Here is a 20,767-nt window from a genome sequence, read left to right as displayed (position 1 = left end):
GGCTCCTAAGTTAAGCTTTTGCCTGAAAGGTGTAGTTCGATGATAACGTGGTCGTGATATATTGTGCCACGTGCGATTCTTTTGAAATTAGAACCTTACTATTTGTCAAACAAAATAGATTTTGATCAAAAGTACTTAATAAAAAGTAGGACGATCTTAAACTTCTTGAATTCATGGACATCTATTTGCCGTGATATTTCGTAATATATTTTCCAGGCATTCAATGAGAGGTAGTTATTTGGATTTTTCATTCTCTGACAATCTTGTAAGATGCGCATCAAGTTGTCTATTGATTCGTCTCAGTCTGACCATAATGTCTTCCATGTCAAGTTTCCAAAATATCATATCAGCTTGCCTCTTTTTTTCCCATTGCTCGTAATATGCTGATTGGGCTGTCCCATCTAAATCTTGATCTTTGATAGTTTTAAACCCGACATTGTAAACTGCTGACACAGTATTCCACTGTTTTTTCTTATTAACCTTCCCTTTTACCTCTGAAGCATCTTTTTTGTCCTTTCTTGCGACTGACCCCCTTCTAGATGAAGATTCTTTGCGGCGTTTATCAGTAGTCCCTTGTGGCTGAATAATGTTGTTAGCCGGGTCAACTGCGTCACTTTGTCGTGCTGCGTTTTCCCGTGCCTTATCAGCAATAACCTGGTATTTCTTGGCAACCGCTATAGTACTGGCAATGCTCGCAAACTGTATTTTGGTTTCTGTGGTATCGTCTCTGTCTTCCTCAAACCTATCAATAAGTGATTGTTCTTCTTTCTCGTGCATTTCAGTATCTGGAATTGTCTCTTTCTCGTCACTGATCCCTCTGACGTCAACTGCTACCGCTGCATTGCCAGAGTCATCTTCCGAATTTCGTGATGCATCTCCTAAATTTCCAGTAATCTCATTTTCCTTTCCAGCATTACCATCTAACTCTTCTGAAGTTTCCAGATTACTCACACATCCTTGCGCTAAATCTTGTGCTTGCGTTTCTTCTTGCGTTGCCTTGAGCTGCCTTGCCTTAGGATTCTCCAACCCTGATTCCACCTGATTCTCCAATCCTGATTCCTCCCCATTGTTGCTTTTCCCACCTTCTTCCTCGCGCTGCTGTTTCTGTCCCCTTCTGTACCCTTTCCAAGGCATTTTTGCCTTAATTGAACTCCACTGAGACCTTGTAGACCTTCTAAACCGACTCTTGTCATTTCGATCATTTACCTGTTCCATGGCTTCGGATTTCAAGTGTTGGCCTTGATCTTTCACTTAATGACTACCTCATCAAGACAATAAAACCTTTTTTATCTTTGATGGTATTACCAAAAGCACGTTAAATTGCCACCAGCCCTCACTCACACATTCACATTATCCGATGTGAGTGAGTCATGTTCTGTATTTTGCTTTGTTCTCCGAAAACTAAGGCTCCAGCTTCGCACAAACTGCAATCTTGAAATATAAGAATGAACCATCTAATTTTAAACCATGTCTTTCTCTTTACATCCAGCTGAGGTTCGTGCTTTCATAAAGGTATTGCACACAGCTGCATTAGATCTTTTTCTAAATTGGTAAAACTCTTTTATTTTATTAACAATAGAGTCAATGAATCTCGAGATATGTTGACGATTGATCTCAAATTACTCTCCTTATATTAATTAACCTTCCTGCATTGCAGCATGTCGTTTGATCTAGCCATTGCAGTTAAAAAACTTCCAAGGAAAGCTTTTGATTCTTCTTAAATAAGCAGGTGAAAAGAAATAGTGCAGCTCTTCTACCGCATGCATAATTTTTGGCAAATTTTCCATCTGCTCGCTTAATCTCCAGCAGTTTTTTACATTGCCTAGAACATTTTGCTATTGTTTTCCAGTAAATTATGACATTTCAATATTTTTTTGCTGTATTTGCTACCAATCATTGCTGTAATCCAACTGGTTTATTTCTCTCCCAAACTGAGACGAACCTAAGCTTTAGTATTCAAGATATGAAGCTCTGACATTGTGAGCCTGTTCATAAACATCATCACAACCATTTGCATAACCCAATGCAAGAGTAGTTTATTTACACGAAACTATGTTTTACGAAACTACATAAAGCCGAAAACCCACTCCAGAGAATGATCCGCGGATCGGATCAGATTTTGTGTTGCGCAAGCGCTTTAGGTGCAAAAAATGGTCACATGACTGATCCGTGACGGTTCGAAACTGATTTCAACCGTTTTTTAACCGCTCCGGTACGATAGTTTTCTTTTTATCAAAATTGAATTAGAACTTTTTAAAAAATAAAGCACTTGTGTCATGAGGCAAGGACCCCGTGGAGATAAATGTCAACGTGCGTTCCAATCTGAAATGATCCGCGGATCGAACAGAACTGAACAGAACAACAAGATCTGATTCGATCCGCGTATCGTTTTTCAGAGTGGGGTTTTGGCTTAAGATATTGTTAGCGTTGCCTGGGGCTGGCATTGGTAATCTACGTGTTATAATCTACAGATTTTCCATCTTGAGATTTTAATTTTCCACACTATATTGAGGGTGGCTTAGTTAATTACTATGGGTCCAAAAATGGTTCGGCTCTATCCTTAAGAAGTTGAGTAAACAATTATCGATAAACTTTCTAAGCAATTTTGAAACCCCCTTTATAGTGGCTTTACATTGGTGCCCCGTGTGAGAGCAAGGGTGGCTTGATTTCAAACCAGAAGCTTTCTAATTTTTGAACTACAGACAGCAAGCCAGAGATTGTAAAACAATTGTAAAAGGCATAAAAGGCAGTCTTGTGAAATATTACCGAAAGTCTTCTATTAGGAAACACTAAAATCTCTAGTGTGCAAAAAAGGAAGATTCAGCAAGTCTTTGCGAAGGATATCCCAAAAGCAGAGGGCATAGTTCCCTTTCTCTTTACTTACCACCTTCTTTGAGAGCTGTAAATGATTGTTACAAAATAATTTGGCTTGACATGAAACAACGCAACGAGCGCTGAAGAAACTGTAATTTGTCAAGGTCATTTAGCAGTTTTCTTTCAGAACTGATCCCAAATTGCAAAGTTTTCACGAAACATCAATGTATATTGACCGAAAACGGAAGAGTAATTCGATAATTTGTATTTGGAAGCGGCACATCGCAAAGAAATTAGTAAGAAATGTAATTCTGATCTGTTAAACTAATCTCCAAAGACAATAATTGACATTATTGAAGCATCTAAAATAAAGGACTCTTTGATTCGACCAACATTTAGCATCGATCAGATGTTTCAATTTGACTGGTCGGTTCAGATGTTTAAAATAATTAACAAGATATGTCCTGAGAGTCTGCACGATAAATTTGCTGAAAGATCTACGATAAGCAAGTATGGTACAAGAAACAAGACTGATATCCAAATCCTAAGGCTAATTTTAGACTTCAGTATTTTTTTTTTTGTTAAGAGATGCAAAATACTAGATTAACCCAATAACCTTTCAACTTGATTCTTTCATTTCTTGTATAAATTACCGTAATTATATTGTATGCCAATGAAAATTATTGCTTTACCGATCTGTGATCAAGTGCAAGATGCCCTATAGGCAGAGCTGTAAAGAACAGGACGGTTCTAAGTTGCAACTCCGCCACTCCGCCACTCCGCCACTCCGCCACTCCGCCACTCCACCACTCCGCCACTCCGCCTTTCACGCTCCATGCGACTATCCGGCAACTGTTGCCTGATGATCGCATTAAACTTAGAAACTTCCTGCAAACGTGAGGTAAGGACGTGCGATCATTAGCAAAATCTTCGTCTATAACCTGCTGTAACTAAGAGTAGCGTAAGAAAGGATATAATTTTCAAGTTTGGAGGGCATTATTGTTTGAGAACAATACGAGCAAATAGGAGTGTTCATAGAAAGCAAAGGATTTTATTTTTTATTTTTAGAGAGTCCTCTACGCACCGGTACTGTAACGGCTGAGTCCATTGACTTAGCCTCTTAGCCTCGTTATCGTTCTTTAGGCCTAAACGAATTGCAGCTTTTGGAGGTGTGTCTCGATAGCCTGACTCTGACCATCCTGAAAATGGCCGAAGCCTTAACAGATGAGGATGTGACAAAAAGTGAATCAAGCTTGAGGTTTCAATTCAGTTTTTACATCCATTAACGACTTCAAAGTGCTGTATTTGTAGCATTTACAAAAACTATTTTGAAGGACTTTTTATCTGACACTCTTCCAGAATGGTGACAGAAAGAGCAACCCACTCAAAATATTAGGGATTAGATAAAGGATGCAAGGAAAGATGCTTTTATCTGTAGCAATAAACCATTTTAAAAACAAGTTTCTGAATTATATGTAGAAAAACCACTAATCACAATTCTAGGTAGAATGATGCATGTGTCTGGATTTAAAAATTGTTATGCTTGCAAAAAAATTTTTTTAAAAAAATGAGTTCTTTTAGATATTTGAAGACAATAAGACGAGCAAAAAGCCAAAATGCTAATGGAAATTTCAAGGGTTTGAAGGGGGAAGTGTAATATAAATTTGAGTATAAACAAGGACCCCATGGAGATTCGCTGTAATTTCTTATTCTACAGCAATCATAACCTTGCATTCTTGACCTTTGAAATGTACCAGCACTTAAATATGTCCTATCTTTAACTATTTTTCAGTATGTTTCTAAATCCAATTATTTCTTTGTAGACAAATCTTGGTGTCATCATTGAAGTACAGTGTCATTACAGTGTTTTCTCTTTATGTCTTTTTTGGCTCACTGATGTGTGTTTCCAAAGATTTCAGGAATACTGTTTTGTTTCTACACATAAGTATGTATTTTCAGCCTTCCTCTAGTAAGGTGTAGCTTTGAAATTTTCCTTTTTCTTAGTTTAAGAAGATTGAATATTATTTCCTTCAAAACACTTGAGACTCTTCAAGTGTATCAAGTTCTGTTTAATTTGCATTCAAGCAACAGATATGCAGTTATACAAATTTAAATAATAAGAGAATTTTCATTAAAAATGGTGATTTTCACAGGCAAGCAGAGCTCATCACCCATGTTCTTTTTTTAATTGTAAATTGAATGCTGTATTGACAATCTATATGTTTTACTTTCTGATGAATTTCAGAGATAATATAAATCTATCAAGGGGCCAGAGATGAATTTGAAAATGAAGTTAAAAGTTTATAATTTTTAGAAAATTGATAGTAGAATTGATCCTGTTTTAATTTTTGCAGTAAATGTACCATTATTTGCCAATTTTTCAAGACCAGAAAATTATGGATTGGAAAATGCCAAAAACTTTTATTTTGATGGTGAGGCTGGGAGACTCGGGGCATGGTAAGTGACTCATTGGATGTTTTGTTTAAATTACTTCATTAATATAATAAATGGTATTTCACCCCAAGGTAGAGACCAACTTGCACCAGCTTGTTCCAGTATGAGGGGCTATCTAGTAATTGAGTACACTTCTATGTCTATGCAGAAAAATTTTTGCAAGAAACTTTATTTTAGCCAACCCTTCAGCCTTTCTTAGCTATTTCATAATTTCAGCACTAAAACTTTCTTAACACTTTCTTGACTTAAAATTGGAAAGTTTTATGTTCCTGAGCATGGGCAGTGATGTAGAAGATGAAATGCTGAAAGTATGGTATATTTGTCTAAAAACTCTCAACAGCATAACATCATAAAATTTATAATAAGTACCACAACAAAAAAGACATAATGTGAATCCATTCGACAACTCCTTGTTACTTTGTGACAATAAAAAATCCGATTAAATTTAACAAATCTGATAAATAGACAAATCCATTACATTCGGCAAATCCTTGTTACAAATTTGTTAAATAGACAAGTCAATTATAATAAACGTTTCAAGTCTAGCTAGAGTCATCTTCAGTAATTACAGGTGAAAAAAACCTCAATCACAGAAAGGCTAAAGAAAAGGTGTCATAAAACATGTGCCAGAAAATGTATAAATTTTAATTCTTTGACAGAATTAAGGTGTTGCTGCTAAAATGGCATAAATATATAGCATCTATTGTCCAAAGAAAGGAAAAGTCACCTTTGTTTTACAAAATGCGGAATTGTATCATGCTGAATGTTTCTTGTCAATTTGTGTATTTGGGTGGAAAAAGCACAATATCATTTGATGCATAATGCTTGCTTGGAATTTTTCACATGAAATTTTGTTTACTTGCAAGAATTCTTGCTGTAAGGGGATGATGTTCCAAAATGAAAATGTGCTGGCTGGATTCTGACCTGCGGGCCGTAGGTTGCCTACATCTGCCTTAAACCCCACATTCTTTAGCTTGTTTTCAAAGCAACATCCTACCAAACATTGAATACGCTGTTATTTATTAGGAGATATAATGTGGCTCCAAACTCCTAAGTTCATGAATTAATCAAAAATAATAGCCAGGCTTGAATTTCAGCGACAATGTGACCTTTTGTATGTGGTGTTATTTGAGCAAACAAACAAGGGTGACTTTTCTGCACAAAGATTGTGGAACACTCATCGAGTCTGTATTGTGATTTTGTGTTTTATTTTCTGCAATGTTGCAGTACAAAACGACTTTAGCAAATCTCGAAACTTTCTTCATTAAGTTGATTTTAGAATAATTTTAGGCCCGATTGGAAATTGTTCTCGAATATTGAGACTCAGCAAAATTGAGATATTATCATTAAAACGTGTGTAACCTAACAATACAACTATTACCCTGTTTCTAAAGCATTTTTGAAAATCTACTCTCATTGCCAAGCATTTTTTGACTCACTCATTGTTACGTAATTTACTTTCTTAAATTTTATATTTTCGAGGTTTGTTTCACCAAAGCATGATAATATAAAAGGGATGATCTTATATCTTCACGGAAATGGCGGAACCAGGTGAGCTGTCAACTAATACTTGTAGCACTCTGATGAACATGTATATTTAGTTTTGATTTCACGGTCTTTTCATTGGTATGTCTTGTCCGATTTACAATGATTTTATTTCTTTTTATTTGATTTACAGTAATGCTTCGTAAAGATCTTAGACACCCCTGCCTATTAAATCCAGTAAAAACCGTCCCAGGTAAAAACTGTCCCCGGTAAAAGCCGTCACTGGTATAAACCGGCCCCGGTAAAAACTGTCCCCGGTAAAAGCCGTCACCGGTATAAACCGCCCCCGGTATTGTTCCCATTCCGGCACTGTGATCTGTTTTTATTAAGTTTTTTCCTTTCATTGTATTAAATTCATTTTAATAGATGTAAGCAGGAAAACAAACGAAACCAGTTTTGAGTAATGCAAAATTCAAATCTTCTAAGCACAGGCAAATTAGAACTTCCGAGGCAGTAACGTTGATAAGAGCATTGCCATTGCTTTGATTTCACTTCACGACTATTTGCAAATGCTATAAATGATCTCTATAGCAATTTGTGCAGTAAGATTCAAAAGGATAATGACGCAACAAGCTTTGCTCTCTTCAAAAAAATGCCATCTGAACAAATACGAATCCAAGCAATTTAACTGTGAAAAAGGCCAAAATTGGCCTAAAAAAGGCCAATCTGGCAAACCTGCTTCTCACAGGAGGTCGTGACGCAGCCTTTGACGCAAGCCTTGGGAAAACGGCCTTTAGTGCAGATCTTGGTGGTAGTAGCAGATATTAAACGGAATCTATTGAAAATAGAAAACTTAAATCTGTTGAACGGAACAAAATTTGAAGTTTGTGAGGAAGAGAGTAATTTTGGAGCCAACCGTAGTGCCAGTAGGGAAAAACTAGTAGGGAAAGTACTGCAATTTCGATTAATGTTTTTCCTTTTGTTGATTATTGTTTTAATTATTTCTTTTAGCAGTATTAATTTAGATTTCGAACCGTTCATTCCATCCCCCGGATTTTCAAGCCCCACTGCCCCCCTCACCCACTTGTGAAATTTTCTAAAATGTCCAACTTATTCCAACCCCCCCTTATTAGATTTGTCTAATGTTTCCAGCCGACCCCCCCCCCCCGCTTTTTCCAACCCCTCATCTATTTGGCACCTAAGAGTAACACTATTGTTCTTGTTGAGCAAAAGTTTATTTCATTCGTACCGAAAGTGAAGTCCGATTGGCGTGAAATGCTTTTCAGTAGCTTCATCCATCCGTTTATTCATCTCAGGAGTGAAGTAATTTTTCCAATCTCCAACTTGTCCTTTGCGCATAAAGCACTTTTCTTCTGCGTTTGTTTTTGTAGAAACTATTTCTCGGTGCTGCGAGAAATTTACTGCATTGTTGTTTTTCATCTTTCTGAAGCTCAAATGATCCTCCAGTTGTAAGCTCTGCTTATTCGTGAGGTTTCTTTCAAGAAATGTCGATACTTTATTGATTGTTCCAGCCAGATCTTCTTTCATATCTTCGAAGAACAGTATGCACATATTTGGGTGATGTCGTTTCTCCCACATATCAACAATATAATTAAAGTAAGGACTGTACAGTATCATCTCATCCATAAAGAGATCAAAGTAGGTTGCAAAGTCGCCAGTGTAACCATGAGATACGAACAATTTTTCATGGTGGTAGAAAGAAACGATGCTGTCCTTGGGGTTTCGTAAGCAGGACACGACTTTGCATTCGTTAAGCAAACCAGTTGGCAGAAGGTAGAGGGGTAGGTGAGTTTTGAGGATTCTTGGCGATTGCATCGTTTCCATCAATTTAATTTCGTGGATGTCTGAGGGTGGAAGGGCGTCATTTACTGCATCTTGAAGGACTGGCGACTCAATGAAGGGTACTCGTTTCAGCAGACTGATGGCTTTTGCTTTATCGAGGTCTACGTTATTCATTACGTTCCAGACAAGCTCTGCAGTCCACGTTGTACCGTTTTTGGGAAATGTCCTGATATACACATCGTCTTTCCGAAGATTGAATGTCGCAAAGTGAGCCTTGAATCTCTCATAGGCAGTTGGCAGTACGCAATTACCTGGTTGCGTTCGTAGGTAACGGAGCCCATGCTTATCGAACGATTCTCTATATGCTTGCTTAAGTCGATTGGTTTCATGTTCTGAAAAAGGTTTTACTGCAATATTCGACATGACTGTTGCTGCTTGCCTTATGTCGTATGCTTTAAGACAGAGGAAGACACTCAGAAGGGGCAGATAAGTTCATTGTCAATTGTTTGTTGAATTAGAGAATCATGTGAGTCCTCGAATTTAGAGAAGCGTGACAGACAAGTACAGTAGACCAATAGCAAAGGAAAGATATCCTTTGTTACGAAATGAAAACTCACCTGTGCTCTTTGTTTCGATAAACCAATGAACGGCGCGACGTGTCAGAAAATCTTCGTTGACGATTTCCGGGAAAACAGTGTCTGAAATCATGCTTAAAAAAGTTTTTTCATATAAATGTTGGAAATGTTTGTCTTAAAACAAAAAGTAGTGAAGGTTTTTTTTCAGTAGAAGTTATTCTCTAGGCCCGACATGAATAAGGCTGTGTTCCAAGAACAGTCATTTTCAGAAAAAATACTGATTCAAAACAAGTGATTCTAGTGATACCGCGCGGGAGCCCAGCATTGCGCAAATTTACGCTCCGCTACACCTTTATGTCTGGCAGTGTTGCTACTCCAGTGTAATAACCAAACAATAACCAGTTGTTTATATCGATCAATTTAGATAGATTTCGATTACAACAACAATCGTTACCAATAAAAAATCCAACCGAATAATGACGGGTACCCTCAGTTTGCTATGCACTGCAATAAGGTTGCCATGCACATCAATAAGTTATATATAATACCTCCCCTTGTCTGAGTGGGCCTTGTAAGTTTCATAAATAAACAACCCAGGGTCTAAAACAAGAAATTTTTACAGATCCACACTTTTTATAAAAATTGGGCGTGGTACTTTGCTGGGATTGGCAACATGGATTGGCAGAAGTTATTCTCTAGGCCCGACATGAATAAGGCTGTGTTCCAAGAACAGTCATTTTCAGAAAAAATACTGATTCAAAACAAGTGATTCTAGTGATACCGCGCGGGAGCCCAGCATTGCGCAAATTTACGCTCCGCTACACCTTTATGTCTGGCAGTGTTGCTACTCCAGTGTAATAACCAAACAATAACCAGTTGTTTATATCGATCAATTTAGATAGATTTCGATTACAACAACAATCGTTACCAATAAAAAATCCAACCGAATAATGACGGGTACCCTCAGTTTGCTATGCACTGCAATAAGGTTGCCATGCACATCAATAAGTTATATATAATACCTCCCCTTGTCTGAGTGGGCCTTGTAAGTTTCATAAATAAACAACCCAGGGTCTAAAACAAGAAATTTTTACAGATCCACACTTTTTATAAAAATTGGGCGTGGTACTTTGCTGGGATTGGCAACATGGGGGTGGCAAATATAGAAACTGCCATCATAGTGCAAATAGCCTGTCTGTCCTAATTAGGCAAATTCTTAAATGAATGAACTATAAGTAGCAAAAGCTGATTCTTTACATTGTATGGATTGTGTTAATAAGAAGATTAGCTACATATAGCGATGTCTTAATATGTGAGCAAAAAGTTATCGAAAAGAAACTCTTTTACATGGTTTGTTCGGATCTCTGTCAAAGTTATTTTTTCCCTCTCACCTTCAAAAACTCCCTTAAATCAGCCTTGCTTCCCAGACTTTGCTATTTTTGGTTTTTTGGAACCATATCTTTGCAGCTTTTCCCGGAACTCGAAACTTGAGAGATCAAGCATATTAATTGCAATATTTATCTATTTGATAAGTTTTCTGGAGCTATGCTGCTTTTCCCACCTGCTTCTATCTTGTTGTAGGTGGGAATCAGCCTCTCTGCATGGACAGAATTAGGGATTGCTGCGATGGAAAGTTCTTAACTGCATTCAGCCCATCAATTTCTTTGCCCTCAAATCTGTTCTTCAAAAAGTTTTGATACTATAAACGAAAACCTCGTTGCAGATGGCAAATAAACTCTTCTCTCACCGATGTACAAATTGTGCTTGTTTCTTCTTATTCTCATTTCGCCCAGTTTGAAAGCATGATCTTTACCCCCATCTTGTTTGTAATGCAAAAACCACGCACCAGATCTCAATTTTGGAATTACGCCAAATTTGTCATAAGATTGTGCTAGATTTGCAAAAATTATGCTAGATTTCAAATCAAGGCAACCCTGCTCGAGAAAGAGGCTAATGCATGCTCAGAATATCAAAAGTGGCCAGAGTTGCAATTTGGCCTTTTTGACAACCCAGTGTACTCATTCTTCATAAACAAAAAGGCAATTTAGATCCATGGTTTAGATCCAAATTTCTCCATTTTGGCAGTTTCTCAAAACCCCTTGGCCGTCATAAATTGATTGTTGCAAAAAACAACGAAAATGCAAAGGAAACAAAAATTTTCACACAGATAATATTCAAAAAATTTTAAAATAATTTCAAAATTGCAAATGATGAATGATGAAATAAAGCAAAAGATAACAGACAGTTTTAGATCAAAGCAAGCGAAAACTTTTGTAACCAAAATATGTGGCTGCCAACCAATCAAAACAACTGGCGATAACCTGAAACTCCCAAAATGAAACCACAGATGCTGGTGTAAAGTGTTTACATTTGGTAACGATAGACAATGGATCAATGGAAACAATGTTTCTTTTAAATAATATCAGAATTATGCCAGAGTTATGCTAGATTCCAAATTATGCTACATTTTATGCTAAATGACGATTTTTGGCCAATATCATCATAATATTACGCTAGATCAGGTCACACTGGCACTAGCCCACAAGGGAGTGGCTGAAACGGGACTAGCAGGCTTGCCCCCAAATTTTTTAACGGCCACGCCCTTTGAAACACAGGAAACCACTCCTTTCAGAAAGTATTTGCTTCTATCTGTCATTATTCATAAACATAACGATTTAGAGAAGATTTCAATTAACATAAAAATACAAAACCGAGTTAGATAAAATACAAATTTATCTTTGATCACACAAGATAAAGCATCATCAAAAAGAACAAAAACGTGTTCCCAGCAGAACTGCTACTAATGCGTTCGTTAGCGTAAACTTTCAAAACATTTTCTAACTCATTATGGCAAAAAAGTTGAGAAAGACTATAGTCTCTGTTATGCAACATTCCAAATTGAATGTTCCTCCCAGCTACCCCCGAGGCTTATCATCGTTCAGCTGCTGTAGCCTTGAGAGGAATCTTTCCAATGCTTCTCCAATTTAAAACACCTTAGTTAAAATGGATTATAACTTTTTTTGAAATCTACTGAAAGATATCACATAAAAACCCCAAAGTACATTACGGGCAGGAAATCGTAATCTCGGTCAAAGTGTAGGCGCTCCTGATAACAGGTCAATTTAATGTGCAAGAAGAAATTAACGCAGTGTTGGCCTGCGAGCAGACTCAATTCATCTCTGGGAAAACCAGTCGATGGGAAAAATAATCAGAAACAAAGCAACACGACGGCGAGAATCCAATGTAATAAAATAGAATTTTAAAATAAATTTAATTTACAGGGTCTTCTCTTTTTTATCAACGTTCACGAATTTCTGTGTCAGAAAACTCTATCGATGCCTTTTGAGCCGAGAAAAATTTTGAGCTTGGATAACCAAAGTCATGCCATTGACATCGCAGCATCTTCCTTTCACTCATGTCATAGATACTCCTCCTCCTCCGCCGCCCCGCCTCCTCCGCCGCCCCGCCTCCTCCGCCGCCCCCGCCGCCCCGCCTCCTCCGCCGCCCCGCCTCCTCCGCCGCCCCCGCCTCCTCCGCCGCCCCCGCCGCCCCGCCTCCTCCGCCGCCCCCGCCGCCCCGCCTCCTCCGCCGCCCCCGCCGCCCCGCCTCCTCCGCCGCCCCCGCCTCCTCCGCCGCCCCCGCCGCCCCCGCCTCCTCCGCCCCGAGAGCCTGATCTCAGGCTAAGATAAACCAAGGTTTACTAAAAGTTCTTCCTTAAGAACTTGAAGAAAACCTCATACACAACAGGTATCTTTCCTTAAGTTTATGCGGTCATCTGATCCAATCTTTTCCTCGCCTAAAGCATGAATCTTGATTCAGCATTAAAATAATTCATACAAACTGTTCATCATCTTCAATAATTTCTTCACATTGAGCAGTGCTAATTTCAAATCTATCTGAATCTAAAGCGGCTTCAGTTAGTTATCCTCTATCTGCCGTATCAACTGTGCAGCAAATGCTCAGTGTATTACCTTTATAGCTAATTCAACCATGATTCGTTCATTGGAACTCAAATACATCCGGATCGGTGGACCAGACATCATTTCGCGCTGTTAGAAAAGCCTGATATTTCTTTTAAAAACGCGATTTCACACACTAAAACGAAATAAATTAGATAACTTACCGGCTTTTAGTGGTCCTGACAGCACCCAATATGTTATAATTTTATATGTTTTTAGAAAAATTAGATAATAATTTGATAGATTTCATGAAACGAAAATCATAGTTTGGTGGTAAAGTTCAGTGGTCTGACTTAATAGGCACAGCAACCAAATCTCGTCCTAAAAATCTCATACGTAATAATTTTTTGGTAATTTCTTTCACTCGCTGTTAGTGGCATTTCCTTAAATCTTGAATTTTGTCCTTTTTCAGAGCAACATCCCACAGAGTTGGACTATACAAGGTAATATTGCGATCCAAGTTTGGTTTTGTTTTACATTGTATTCAAGAGTATTTTAGTGATGTTTCAAGACTTAATAGAATCCTCGCCTTTTGAAAGACTTGAATTTTTTTAATAATGACAGACCCAAATTGGCTTATTCGATGTATCCAATGAAAAGGGGCTTACGAAATGTTACGAAGAGAAATGTCAGATTTCATTTAATTTAATTTCAAATTTTTAAGGAGGGTAGCCGTTCAGCAATGCTGATTTTCAAGGACCCCTCCACTTATAATATTTACAGAAACTCTTTTAAAAAACAAATTACCCTCATTACAATTAAATATTTACAATTTAAAATAAGCCCTATTTTAGTATGAATTTAATTTTTTCAAACAAACATCCGCAATGAAAGGCCAAATGGTGTTTTCCAATATACAATTTAAATTTGCGCCTATTTACAACTGTGCAAGATATTTTGAAGTTGCAAGGTGTAATGCTAGTTTCAGAGCTAATCTTGTGACCAATATGTAACGATTGTAGACAAGATCCTCTTACTAAACGTCTTTTTATGCACTCTTTCCGAGGTGCCTTGTTTCTTTATTCGCCTTGATGTAGCTGACCTATAAAATCTTCTTTCAGAGGTTGTCGGAGCTTGGATATCATATACTTGTGATTGACTACCGAGGTTTGAATCAAATTTATTCCTATTGTTGTTCTTTTTGCAACTTCTTATGACTTTAAAGTAACAGAGTTCTTAGTCATAAGATATATTTAAAGAACCTTTGAGTTTGGACCATATGATTTTAAAGACCATTTTGCAATGCCTCCAATTGTGCAAAGTATGACGTCTTATTCTGACGTTTTATGCTGTGAGGAGTGTCAGACGAAAAATCTTTTAGCCAATATGTTATAAAATGCTTGCTTTTTACAAAGCCATAATCAGTTAGAAGTTTGCAGTCTTTGAATTTGCTATATCTCCATCAATTTCTGACTTATTTTGCATTTATAGTAGTATTTAATGACGTTCTTTCGAGTTATTTGGTCAAAAGTCAAAATTTCCACAAATATTTTATTTCATGACATCAGACTTATGATCTATATCATGCGACTGTTATTTTGCTGATTTTGTTTCATTATGTTTGTATTTTAGTATTAATTTCTTTCCTTGATGCCACTTTTTAGGTTTTGGCGATTCGGATGGCCATCCAACAGAGAAAGGTTTGTAATCTTTTTTGATGCATCTATTGAACAGTGCTCGATGATACAAAGGTAGTGTTGCTTAGGTTTTCCAGAAGAATAGAATATCAAGAGGGTGATACCAGAAGGAAACAAGAAAGCAACACGCGAAGGAGGTTAGAGTCTGCACACCGGCTAGAGAGCAACAGACGCTGCGATGCGTTGTAGGAGAGTGGAATATCCTTTTTCCAAGCTCGCTGTACTCTTGACATTTCTCCATATCATTTATAGAAATTGTGAGACCCTAAATGAAGTCAACAATAGTAATTCTTTAACTTCAATTGCGACACAACACAACACCCCAAAGCAGACGCGACATCAATATCAAACACTATCAAACATTGCATTAATGGAGAAGCAACCACGACTACCATCAACTCCTAATGAAAACCTTTACATGGCCTAATATACTTATCCGCGAAATATTTCATCTCGGCGCACACACGTAAATCTATACTTGTGAAAAGTTAAAAACAGTTGTAATCTTCAAAAAATTTTCTCTTCATGTTTTTTAATAAATAAATGTTGGATATCTTCCTTTAAATGGGATATTTCCATCTTTTGTTTTTATTGTTTGTTTGTATAGGTGTTGTTAACGACAGCAAAGTTGCTTGGAATTGGTTGAAAGACAAGGCTTCGGACTTGAAGCTTCCTGCTCTTCTATGGGGACACTCATTAGGGTCTGGGTGAGTACTATTGACTTCTGGGGACATATTGGGACCCAGGCGAGGAACTTTTGACTTCTAGCGACACATTGGAACCCAGGTGAGGGACGTTTGACTTCTAGAGACCAAATTTGGACCCAGGTAAGGGACGTTTGACTTCTAGCGACACACATTGGGACCCAGGTGAGGAACTTTTGACTTCTAGCGACATACATTGGGACCCAGGCGAGGAACTTTTGACTTCTAGCGACACATTGGAACCCAGGTAAGGAACTTTTGACTTCTAGCGACACATTGGGACCCAGGTGAGGGACGTTTGACTTCTAGCGACACACATTGGGACCCAGATGGGGAACTTTTCACTTCTAGGGACCAAATTGGGACCCAGGTAAGGAACTTGTGATTTCTAGAGAAAAACATTGGGGTGCTGGATTGGGGTTTGGTTGAAAATTTCTCCTTCTGGGAACACAGATTGGAACCCGGCTACGAGCTTTCGACCCGATGAAATAGTTTGTGACGAAATTTCGAAGAAATATATTAAGATACTGATATTAATTTTTTCAAAAAGTGCAACTTTCCTAAATGTTTTTGGTTTTTTTTTAATTGCAGAGTTGCAATTCAACTTTCCAAGTTTCTTTGTGAGCAAGGTATGATTTTACACTCGACAGCTTGCTATTAAGCTGCTAATTTTAGTTGTCTGAATCATCAGAGGGATTGGAGCTTCCTTTTAAATTCGATATGCATGTCGTCACAATTAGCTTTGGGATTAAGTAATAACCAAATCAACCTTCAAAGTTATATATTCCTAGGTAATTCAACTAGACTAATTTGTTGTGAATCGTTTTTAGATATATTATGCTCCAGTCGTTATTTTGTATAGTTTCTTCGTCACTTGCTATTTGCTTTCTATTACATTTTTCTTCTGACATTCGTACTTATATTATTGCAAGTTATGTTACAAAAACAGCTGTTGCAGAAGTTAAGAGCGTTGTTCAGATGGGATTCTGGCACCCTCCATCAACCCTATGTGTCCACTGAACTGTGAAATATTTTGACCTATATTTGTTTTGAGGCTTTGGCTAAAGATCATTAAAGCCTTTGGTTGGCGCATGTTTAAAATATTTCTTTCTTTAGACTCACCGCCAGATGGTTTAGTTCTGGAGGCCCCTTTCAACAGTGTCTACGATGCTGCCAAAAGCCACCCGTTTGCCAAGGTTTTTATTTATCTCACTGTTAGCACACTCTTTATCAGCTACACTAAAGGCAAAAAGCTTTAGATGCCATCACTGATTACATTACGTTTTGTCCAGCCCTGCAGTTTTATGTAAGGGCATGCATATTTTCAGGAGAGAAGTTGCTTCTCTTGCTATGGGCTTCACTACAGGATACTGTCATGTAACAGCCTCCTTTACGTTAGCCTCGTTATGTTGATGTTAGCACATGCGTAGATAGGACTAAGGAGCATGCGATAAACTTAGTTTTGAGATACACGTCTATGAGGTTTGAGATCTAGATATTTGCATTCATACTTGACATATGATAGAGACGATTTTAAAGGAACTGCTTCTTTTATTCAAAACCTGGAAATTTTGAATTTTGTTTTGTTGAACCCACGCTGCAGATCCAGAATAATTCGAATATATCGTTTGTTAAGGTCTTTAGTAAAATGGTTTATTGTAGTCATGATGATAGTTCAGCCGCTGTTTAGTGATAACATGGCTTTTTATTTATGATTAATCATGATTGATTGATTAGACGAATTGTTTTTCCAAGCCGTACTCGCTGCTTCCTTTTTACGATGAATTTATGATCCAAGAACTAAAGTATGCATTTATGAACGACTACTGGTAGGTTTATCGATTTTTAGAATTTCAGGTGCTTTTTTTATAAGCCCACCTGTATGTTTAAATTTTTTTACTCTACCATTGACATTCTAAGCAGCTCACACTAATCTCATTGTTTCCAATCTAATTTATTGCCATCTCATTTGTTGCTGCAACTGCCCTAGGCACAATTTGTTTAACAGCCCCGACCAGATTTAGATTGCCTTAGTTTTGAAAATTGGCCAATTCCAATTCCAATTTTTTATTTTCTGTTCGCCCTTGTGAAAAGTATTGTTTCAAAAGTAGTGATCTTTAATTAGGCCCTTCTGCTTTGAGCGTAATGGTTTTGCCATGCACTGCAAGATGAACTGGCTAGTACAAAACGAAATTTACTGACCCTGACATACGATGACCCAGCAAGCTGATAAAACTGTTTTAATAAAGTTTATTAATGTTTTCATTTGCCACTGTTGCCAAAGTGTTTTCAATTATCTTTCAATAATGCAAAGAGCAAGACCATTCACAGAACATGTTTATTAAGTTATTTTTATTGTCTGAAAAGTTATTTTAGAGTACATTTGCGTAAAAATTTAGAATCTTCCATCTAGATATTGTATTTTGTGGCTCTAATCTACAGTTCACTTTAGTTTTTCCTAATTTTTTCTACTTTTCATGTGTTTTTTTTAACTTCAAGGATTCAAAATGTGACGTCACCGATTTTAATCTTACATGACAAATCCGATGATATTGTGCCATACCAATTAGGACACAAGGTATTTTCAAATATTGTCCATATCCCTTCCTGTCGTTTCTTGAAAAATCATTTTTTCTTCTGTTTCGGATCACTGAAACCCTACTTGTTCTTGAAACCATGAGAATCGACCAATCAGTGAGCGTTATTCCAATCATAGACTTATTCATTGGTTGATATTGATTGAAAGATGGCTAAAATCACTTTTATACCCGTCGATTTTTAAAAGTTCCGTTCAATGTCACGTTAGGTCACGTTACTTATACTCAGTGAATCCAATCAATTGTGTGATTTGATTAATTTTCAGATATTCAAGTAAAACTTTCATTTCAACGGCAGGGAAGTCGTGCATGTTTATGCTACCAGTTTATCCTACGTAATTTGGTATTGCTGAAGGACGTTTGAGATAAATATTCATCCAAGTTGACAAACACAGTTCAAGGCTATTTATTGAAGCCGACCAAAAAAGCTCATAATTTTCATAAATGTTGTTAATAATTTAAATCTGTAAATGAAGTATGAATGTTCACAAATAATCAGTTTTGCAGTGTCTTCGGAAGACACACTAGCCACAATCTCATCGCAAAATCTCTTCGATACATCTCTAGATAAGCCTTGATATAGCTCTTGAGGAGTAGCTCTTAAAGCATCGCAGAAAAATAGTCGACGCTTTGGACAAGAGTGGTCGTATAAGAGAGGAAATTTTTAAGTGCTTTGTACACTTCATCGACAAATCAAGCGTTATGCACAAATATAGTCTGGGCAGATATTCTATATTTTGTTTGTTTCATCTCTGTAACTTTCTAAATGTGTTGCTGTTTTAGCTTTTATAGAATTCTTTTTTGTCTCTTTTCATAGTTGTGTCTGGCTGCGCAGAAGTGCTCACTAAATGTTGAATGCGTCGATATTGAAGAAAATCTTAGCCATAAATACATTTATAAGTCAAAGAAGCTTGAAGAAATACTGAAGTGAGTGAAAATTTGTAAGCAAATTCAAGTTTGATAAAGTAAATAAGTAACACCGCAAAGCGGCAAGAATAAACAACAACAAACACATGTAAATCAGTTATGGCTAATATTTAGCTCCGGCATACGGGGCTCATCAGAGCAAAGAAAACGGACTAAAGATTAAAGTTTGTTGTTGTTGTCATCTTTTATTCAGACCGCAGCATTTTCTTTTTCGAGTGTCTCGCATAAACCTATAATCAATTTGCTGCAAGAAACCTACAAGGCAAACTAATTACCCTCATTTCCTATTTGAAACTTGAAGAAAAACGACAGCCAGATGAAAATGTACTGTTTGAAATCGATATCCTATGCATGTGAAGAATATTTGATTTATTTTCAAGCCACCTGGATGTCAAAAGTTCCAGTCTTTTTGGTCAATCTTGATCGTGGTAGTAACCTCTAAAGATCCCTTTGTTTCCAGTATTTCTCTCCTCTTCATAAACTCAGCTCTATGTGCAGCACTTTCTCGATGTCATGTCTATCTACAACTCATGTTATGGTATTACCTTTTGTTTTAAGGAGAACGCCTTCTTTTTCAGGAATTTCGAGATCAAGACAAAAAAGCTGTGAGTTAATCTGGCATCGTTAAAAAAGCAGGCAAGGGTGTTCAAAATGCATAGCTTGCGTCGTTTCTGCGTGGTTTTGTTTGCTAAACAGTTACTGTGTTATTAAGAGATCTACGTTGTTATTCCTCTTTAAAATCAGCTTTGAACTTATGTAGTTATCTTCCCAATGGATATGCATGACAAGAAAGGCTCTGAATGCAAGAGAACAGCTGCCTGATTGTTTCTTGTGATTTGACGTATAGAAATTGAGTGAGTGGTGTCCTTACATTTTGACATCAGTTTAACAAACATTTCTTACAGATTTCTTAGGGGTCGAACGTTCATTAGACATCGATGCAAGACAATTTTTGGTGCATTAATAGTCCCTGCCAGTAATTATTAATGGTTGAATTATGAATGCGCAATTTCTCTTGCATTTCAAGATGGATACAAAGGTTAGAGAGAAATGTTTTGCAAGATCTCTTGAATTGAAACAAAAATGACACCCAGAAATATGTTAGCTTCTTGTTCAAGCTTTATTTGACTGTGTCCTTCCTGTTCAAAATGACAGAGAAATCGTCTCCTTTCTATAATATTGCATATTTGGAAACATAATGAATAGTTTTTCAAAGGGAATGGTGTAGTTTTCATAAATTACCAATGGCCTAGATTTCAGCTAGCTATTTCTTAGTTCAAGATGATATCTTTCCAAACAACGAAAAGGAAGATTTTTCTATTCAATGAATTCCAAGTGGCAGAGATTGCAAATTTTTGTGAAATATTTAATTACCAAAATGCATATTGGCAGCACAAAAATCTGTCAAATTTCATGAATGTAGATGTATATTTTTAGTTGCTAAGTGATGCTTGTGATTTTCATCAAAACTGTAATTGCTCTTCCTTTCTTTCCTGTTTCTGGTTTCGTTTTCTCTTAATTTTTTCAGTTCCATTTTTGAAGTCAGAAATAGATTTCTTAATTGTTCATTTTTGATGAAAACATAGTAGAGGCTCTGTTTTATAAGGTAGTTCATGATCATGATCATATTCTCGAATGATGTTCAGTACATGCGTAAAGAGTCTTGCCTGTCTTCGGCAAATTGCACAAGTTAAACCCGACGTCACGATGGCAGCCCAGACCAACTCTTATTAGTGTGCGAATAAGGAAAGGCCGCTATAGCAGGCTGCTCGACGGACTCCGATGTAATTATTGCGACGAAAAATCGATAAA

At 37.1% G+C, this 20,767-nt stretch overlaps 2 protein-coding genes across 2 annotated transcripts; one reads left to right on the top strand and one right to left on the bottom strand.

The window, feature by feature from the left end:
- Positions 1-3,933: 3,933 nt before the first annotated feature.
- LOC135692877 (lysophosphatidylserine lipase ABHD12) lies at positions 3,934-20,439 on the top strand. Its single transcript, XM_065211215.2, has 14 exons — positions 3,934-4,072; positions 4,638-4,759; positions 5,169-5,271; positions 6,751-6,819; positions 13,503-13,533; positions 14,152-14,197; positions 14,695-14,730; positions 15,335-15,434; positions 16,023-16,060; positions 16,548-16,627; positions 17,187-17,260; positions 17,931-18,009; positions 18,846-18,955; positions 19,534-20,439. The coding sequence occupies exons 1-14, from the start codon at positions 4,020-4,022 to the stop codon at positions 19,562-19,564; spliced, it is 972 nt and encodes a 323-aa protein (XP_065067287.2). The 5' UTR covers positions 3,934-4,019; the 3' UTR covers positions 19,565-20,439.
- On the bottom strand, positions 7,940-9,703 carry LOC135692868 (sulfotransferase 1B1). Its single transcript, XM_065211204.2, has one exon. It carries the CDS (start codon positions 8,977-8,979, stop codon positions 7,993-7,995), a length of 987 nt encoding a protein of 328 aa, XP_065067276.2. The 5' UTR covers positions 8,980-9,703; the 3' UTR covers positions 7,940-7,992.
- Positions 20,440-20,767: the final 328 nt, after the last annotated feature.

Source organism: Rhopilema esculentum, chromosome 10 (genome assembly GCF_057945365.1).
Source record: "Rhopilema esculentum isolate cy_ngs chromosome 10, ASM5794536v1, whole genome shotgun sequence".
Lineage (NCBI taxonomy): Eukaryota > Metazoa > Cnidaria > Scyphozoa > Rhizostomeae > Rhizostomatidae > Rhopilema > Rhopilema esculentum.
This window is presented reverse-complemented; position numbering and strand designations above follow the sequence as displayed.

Coding starts and splice junctions, on each gene's coding strand:
- LOC135692877 (XM_065211215.2), top strand. CDS start 4,020: ATGGCCGAAGCCTTAACAGATGAGGATGTGACAAAAAGTGAATCAAGC. Junction 13,534..14,151: donor ACAGAGTTGGACTATACAAG/GTAATATTGCGA, acceptor ATCTTCTTTCAG/AGGTTGTCGGAGCTTGGATA. Junction 16,628..17,186: donor AAAGCCACCCGTTTGCCAAG/GTTTTTATTTAT, acceptor TGTTTTTCCAAG/CCGTACTCGCTGCTTCCTTT.
- LOC135692868 (XM_065211204.2), bottom strand. CDS start 8,979: ATGTCGAATATTGCAGTAAAACCTTTTTCAGAACATGAAACCAATCGA.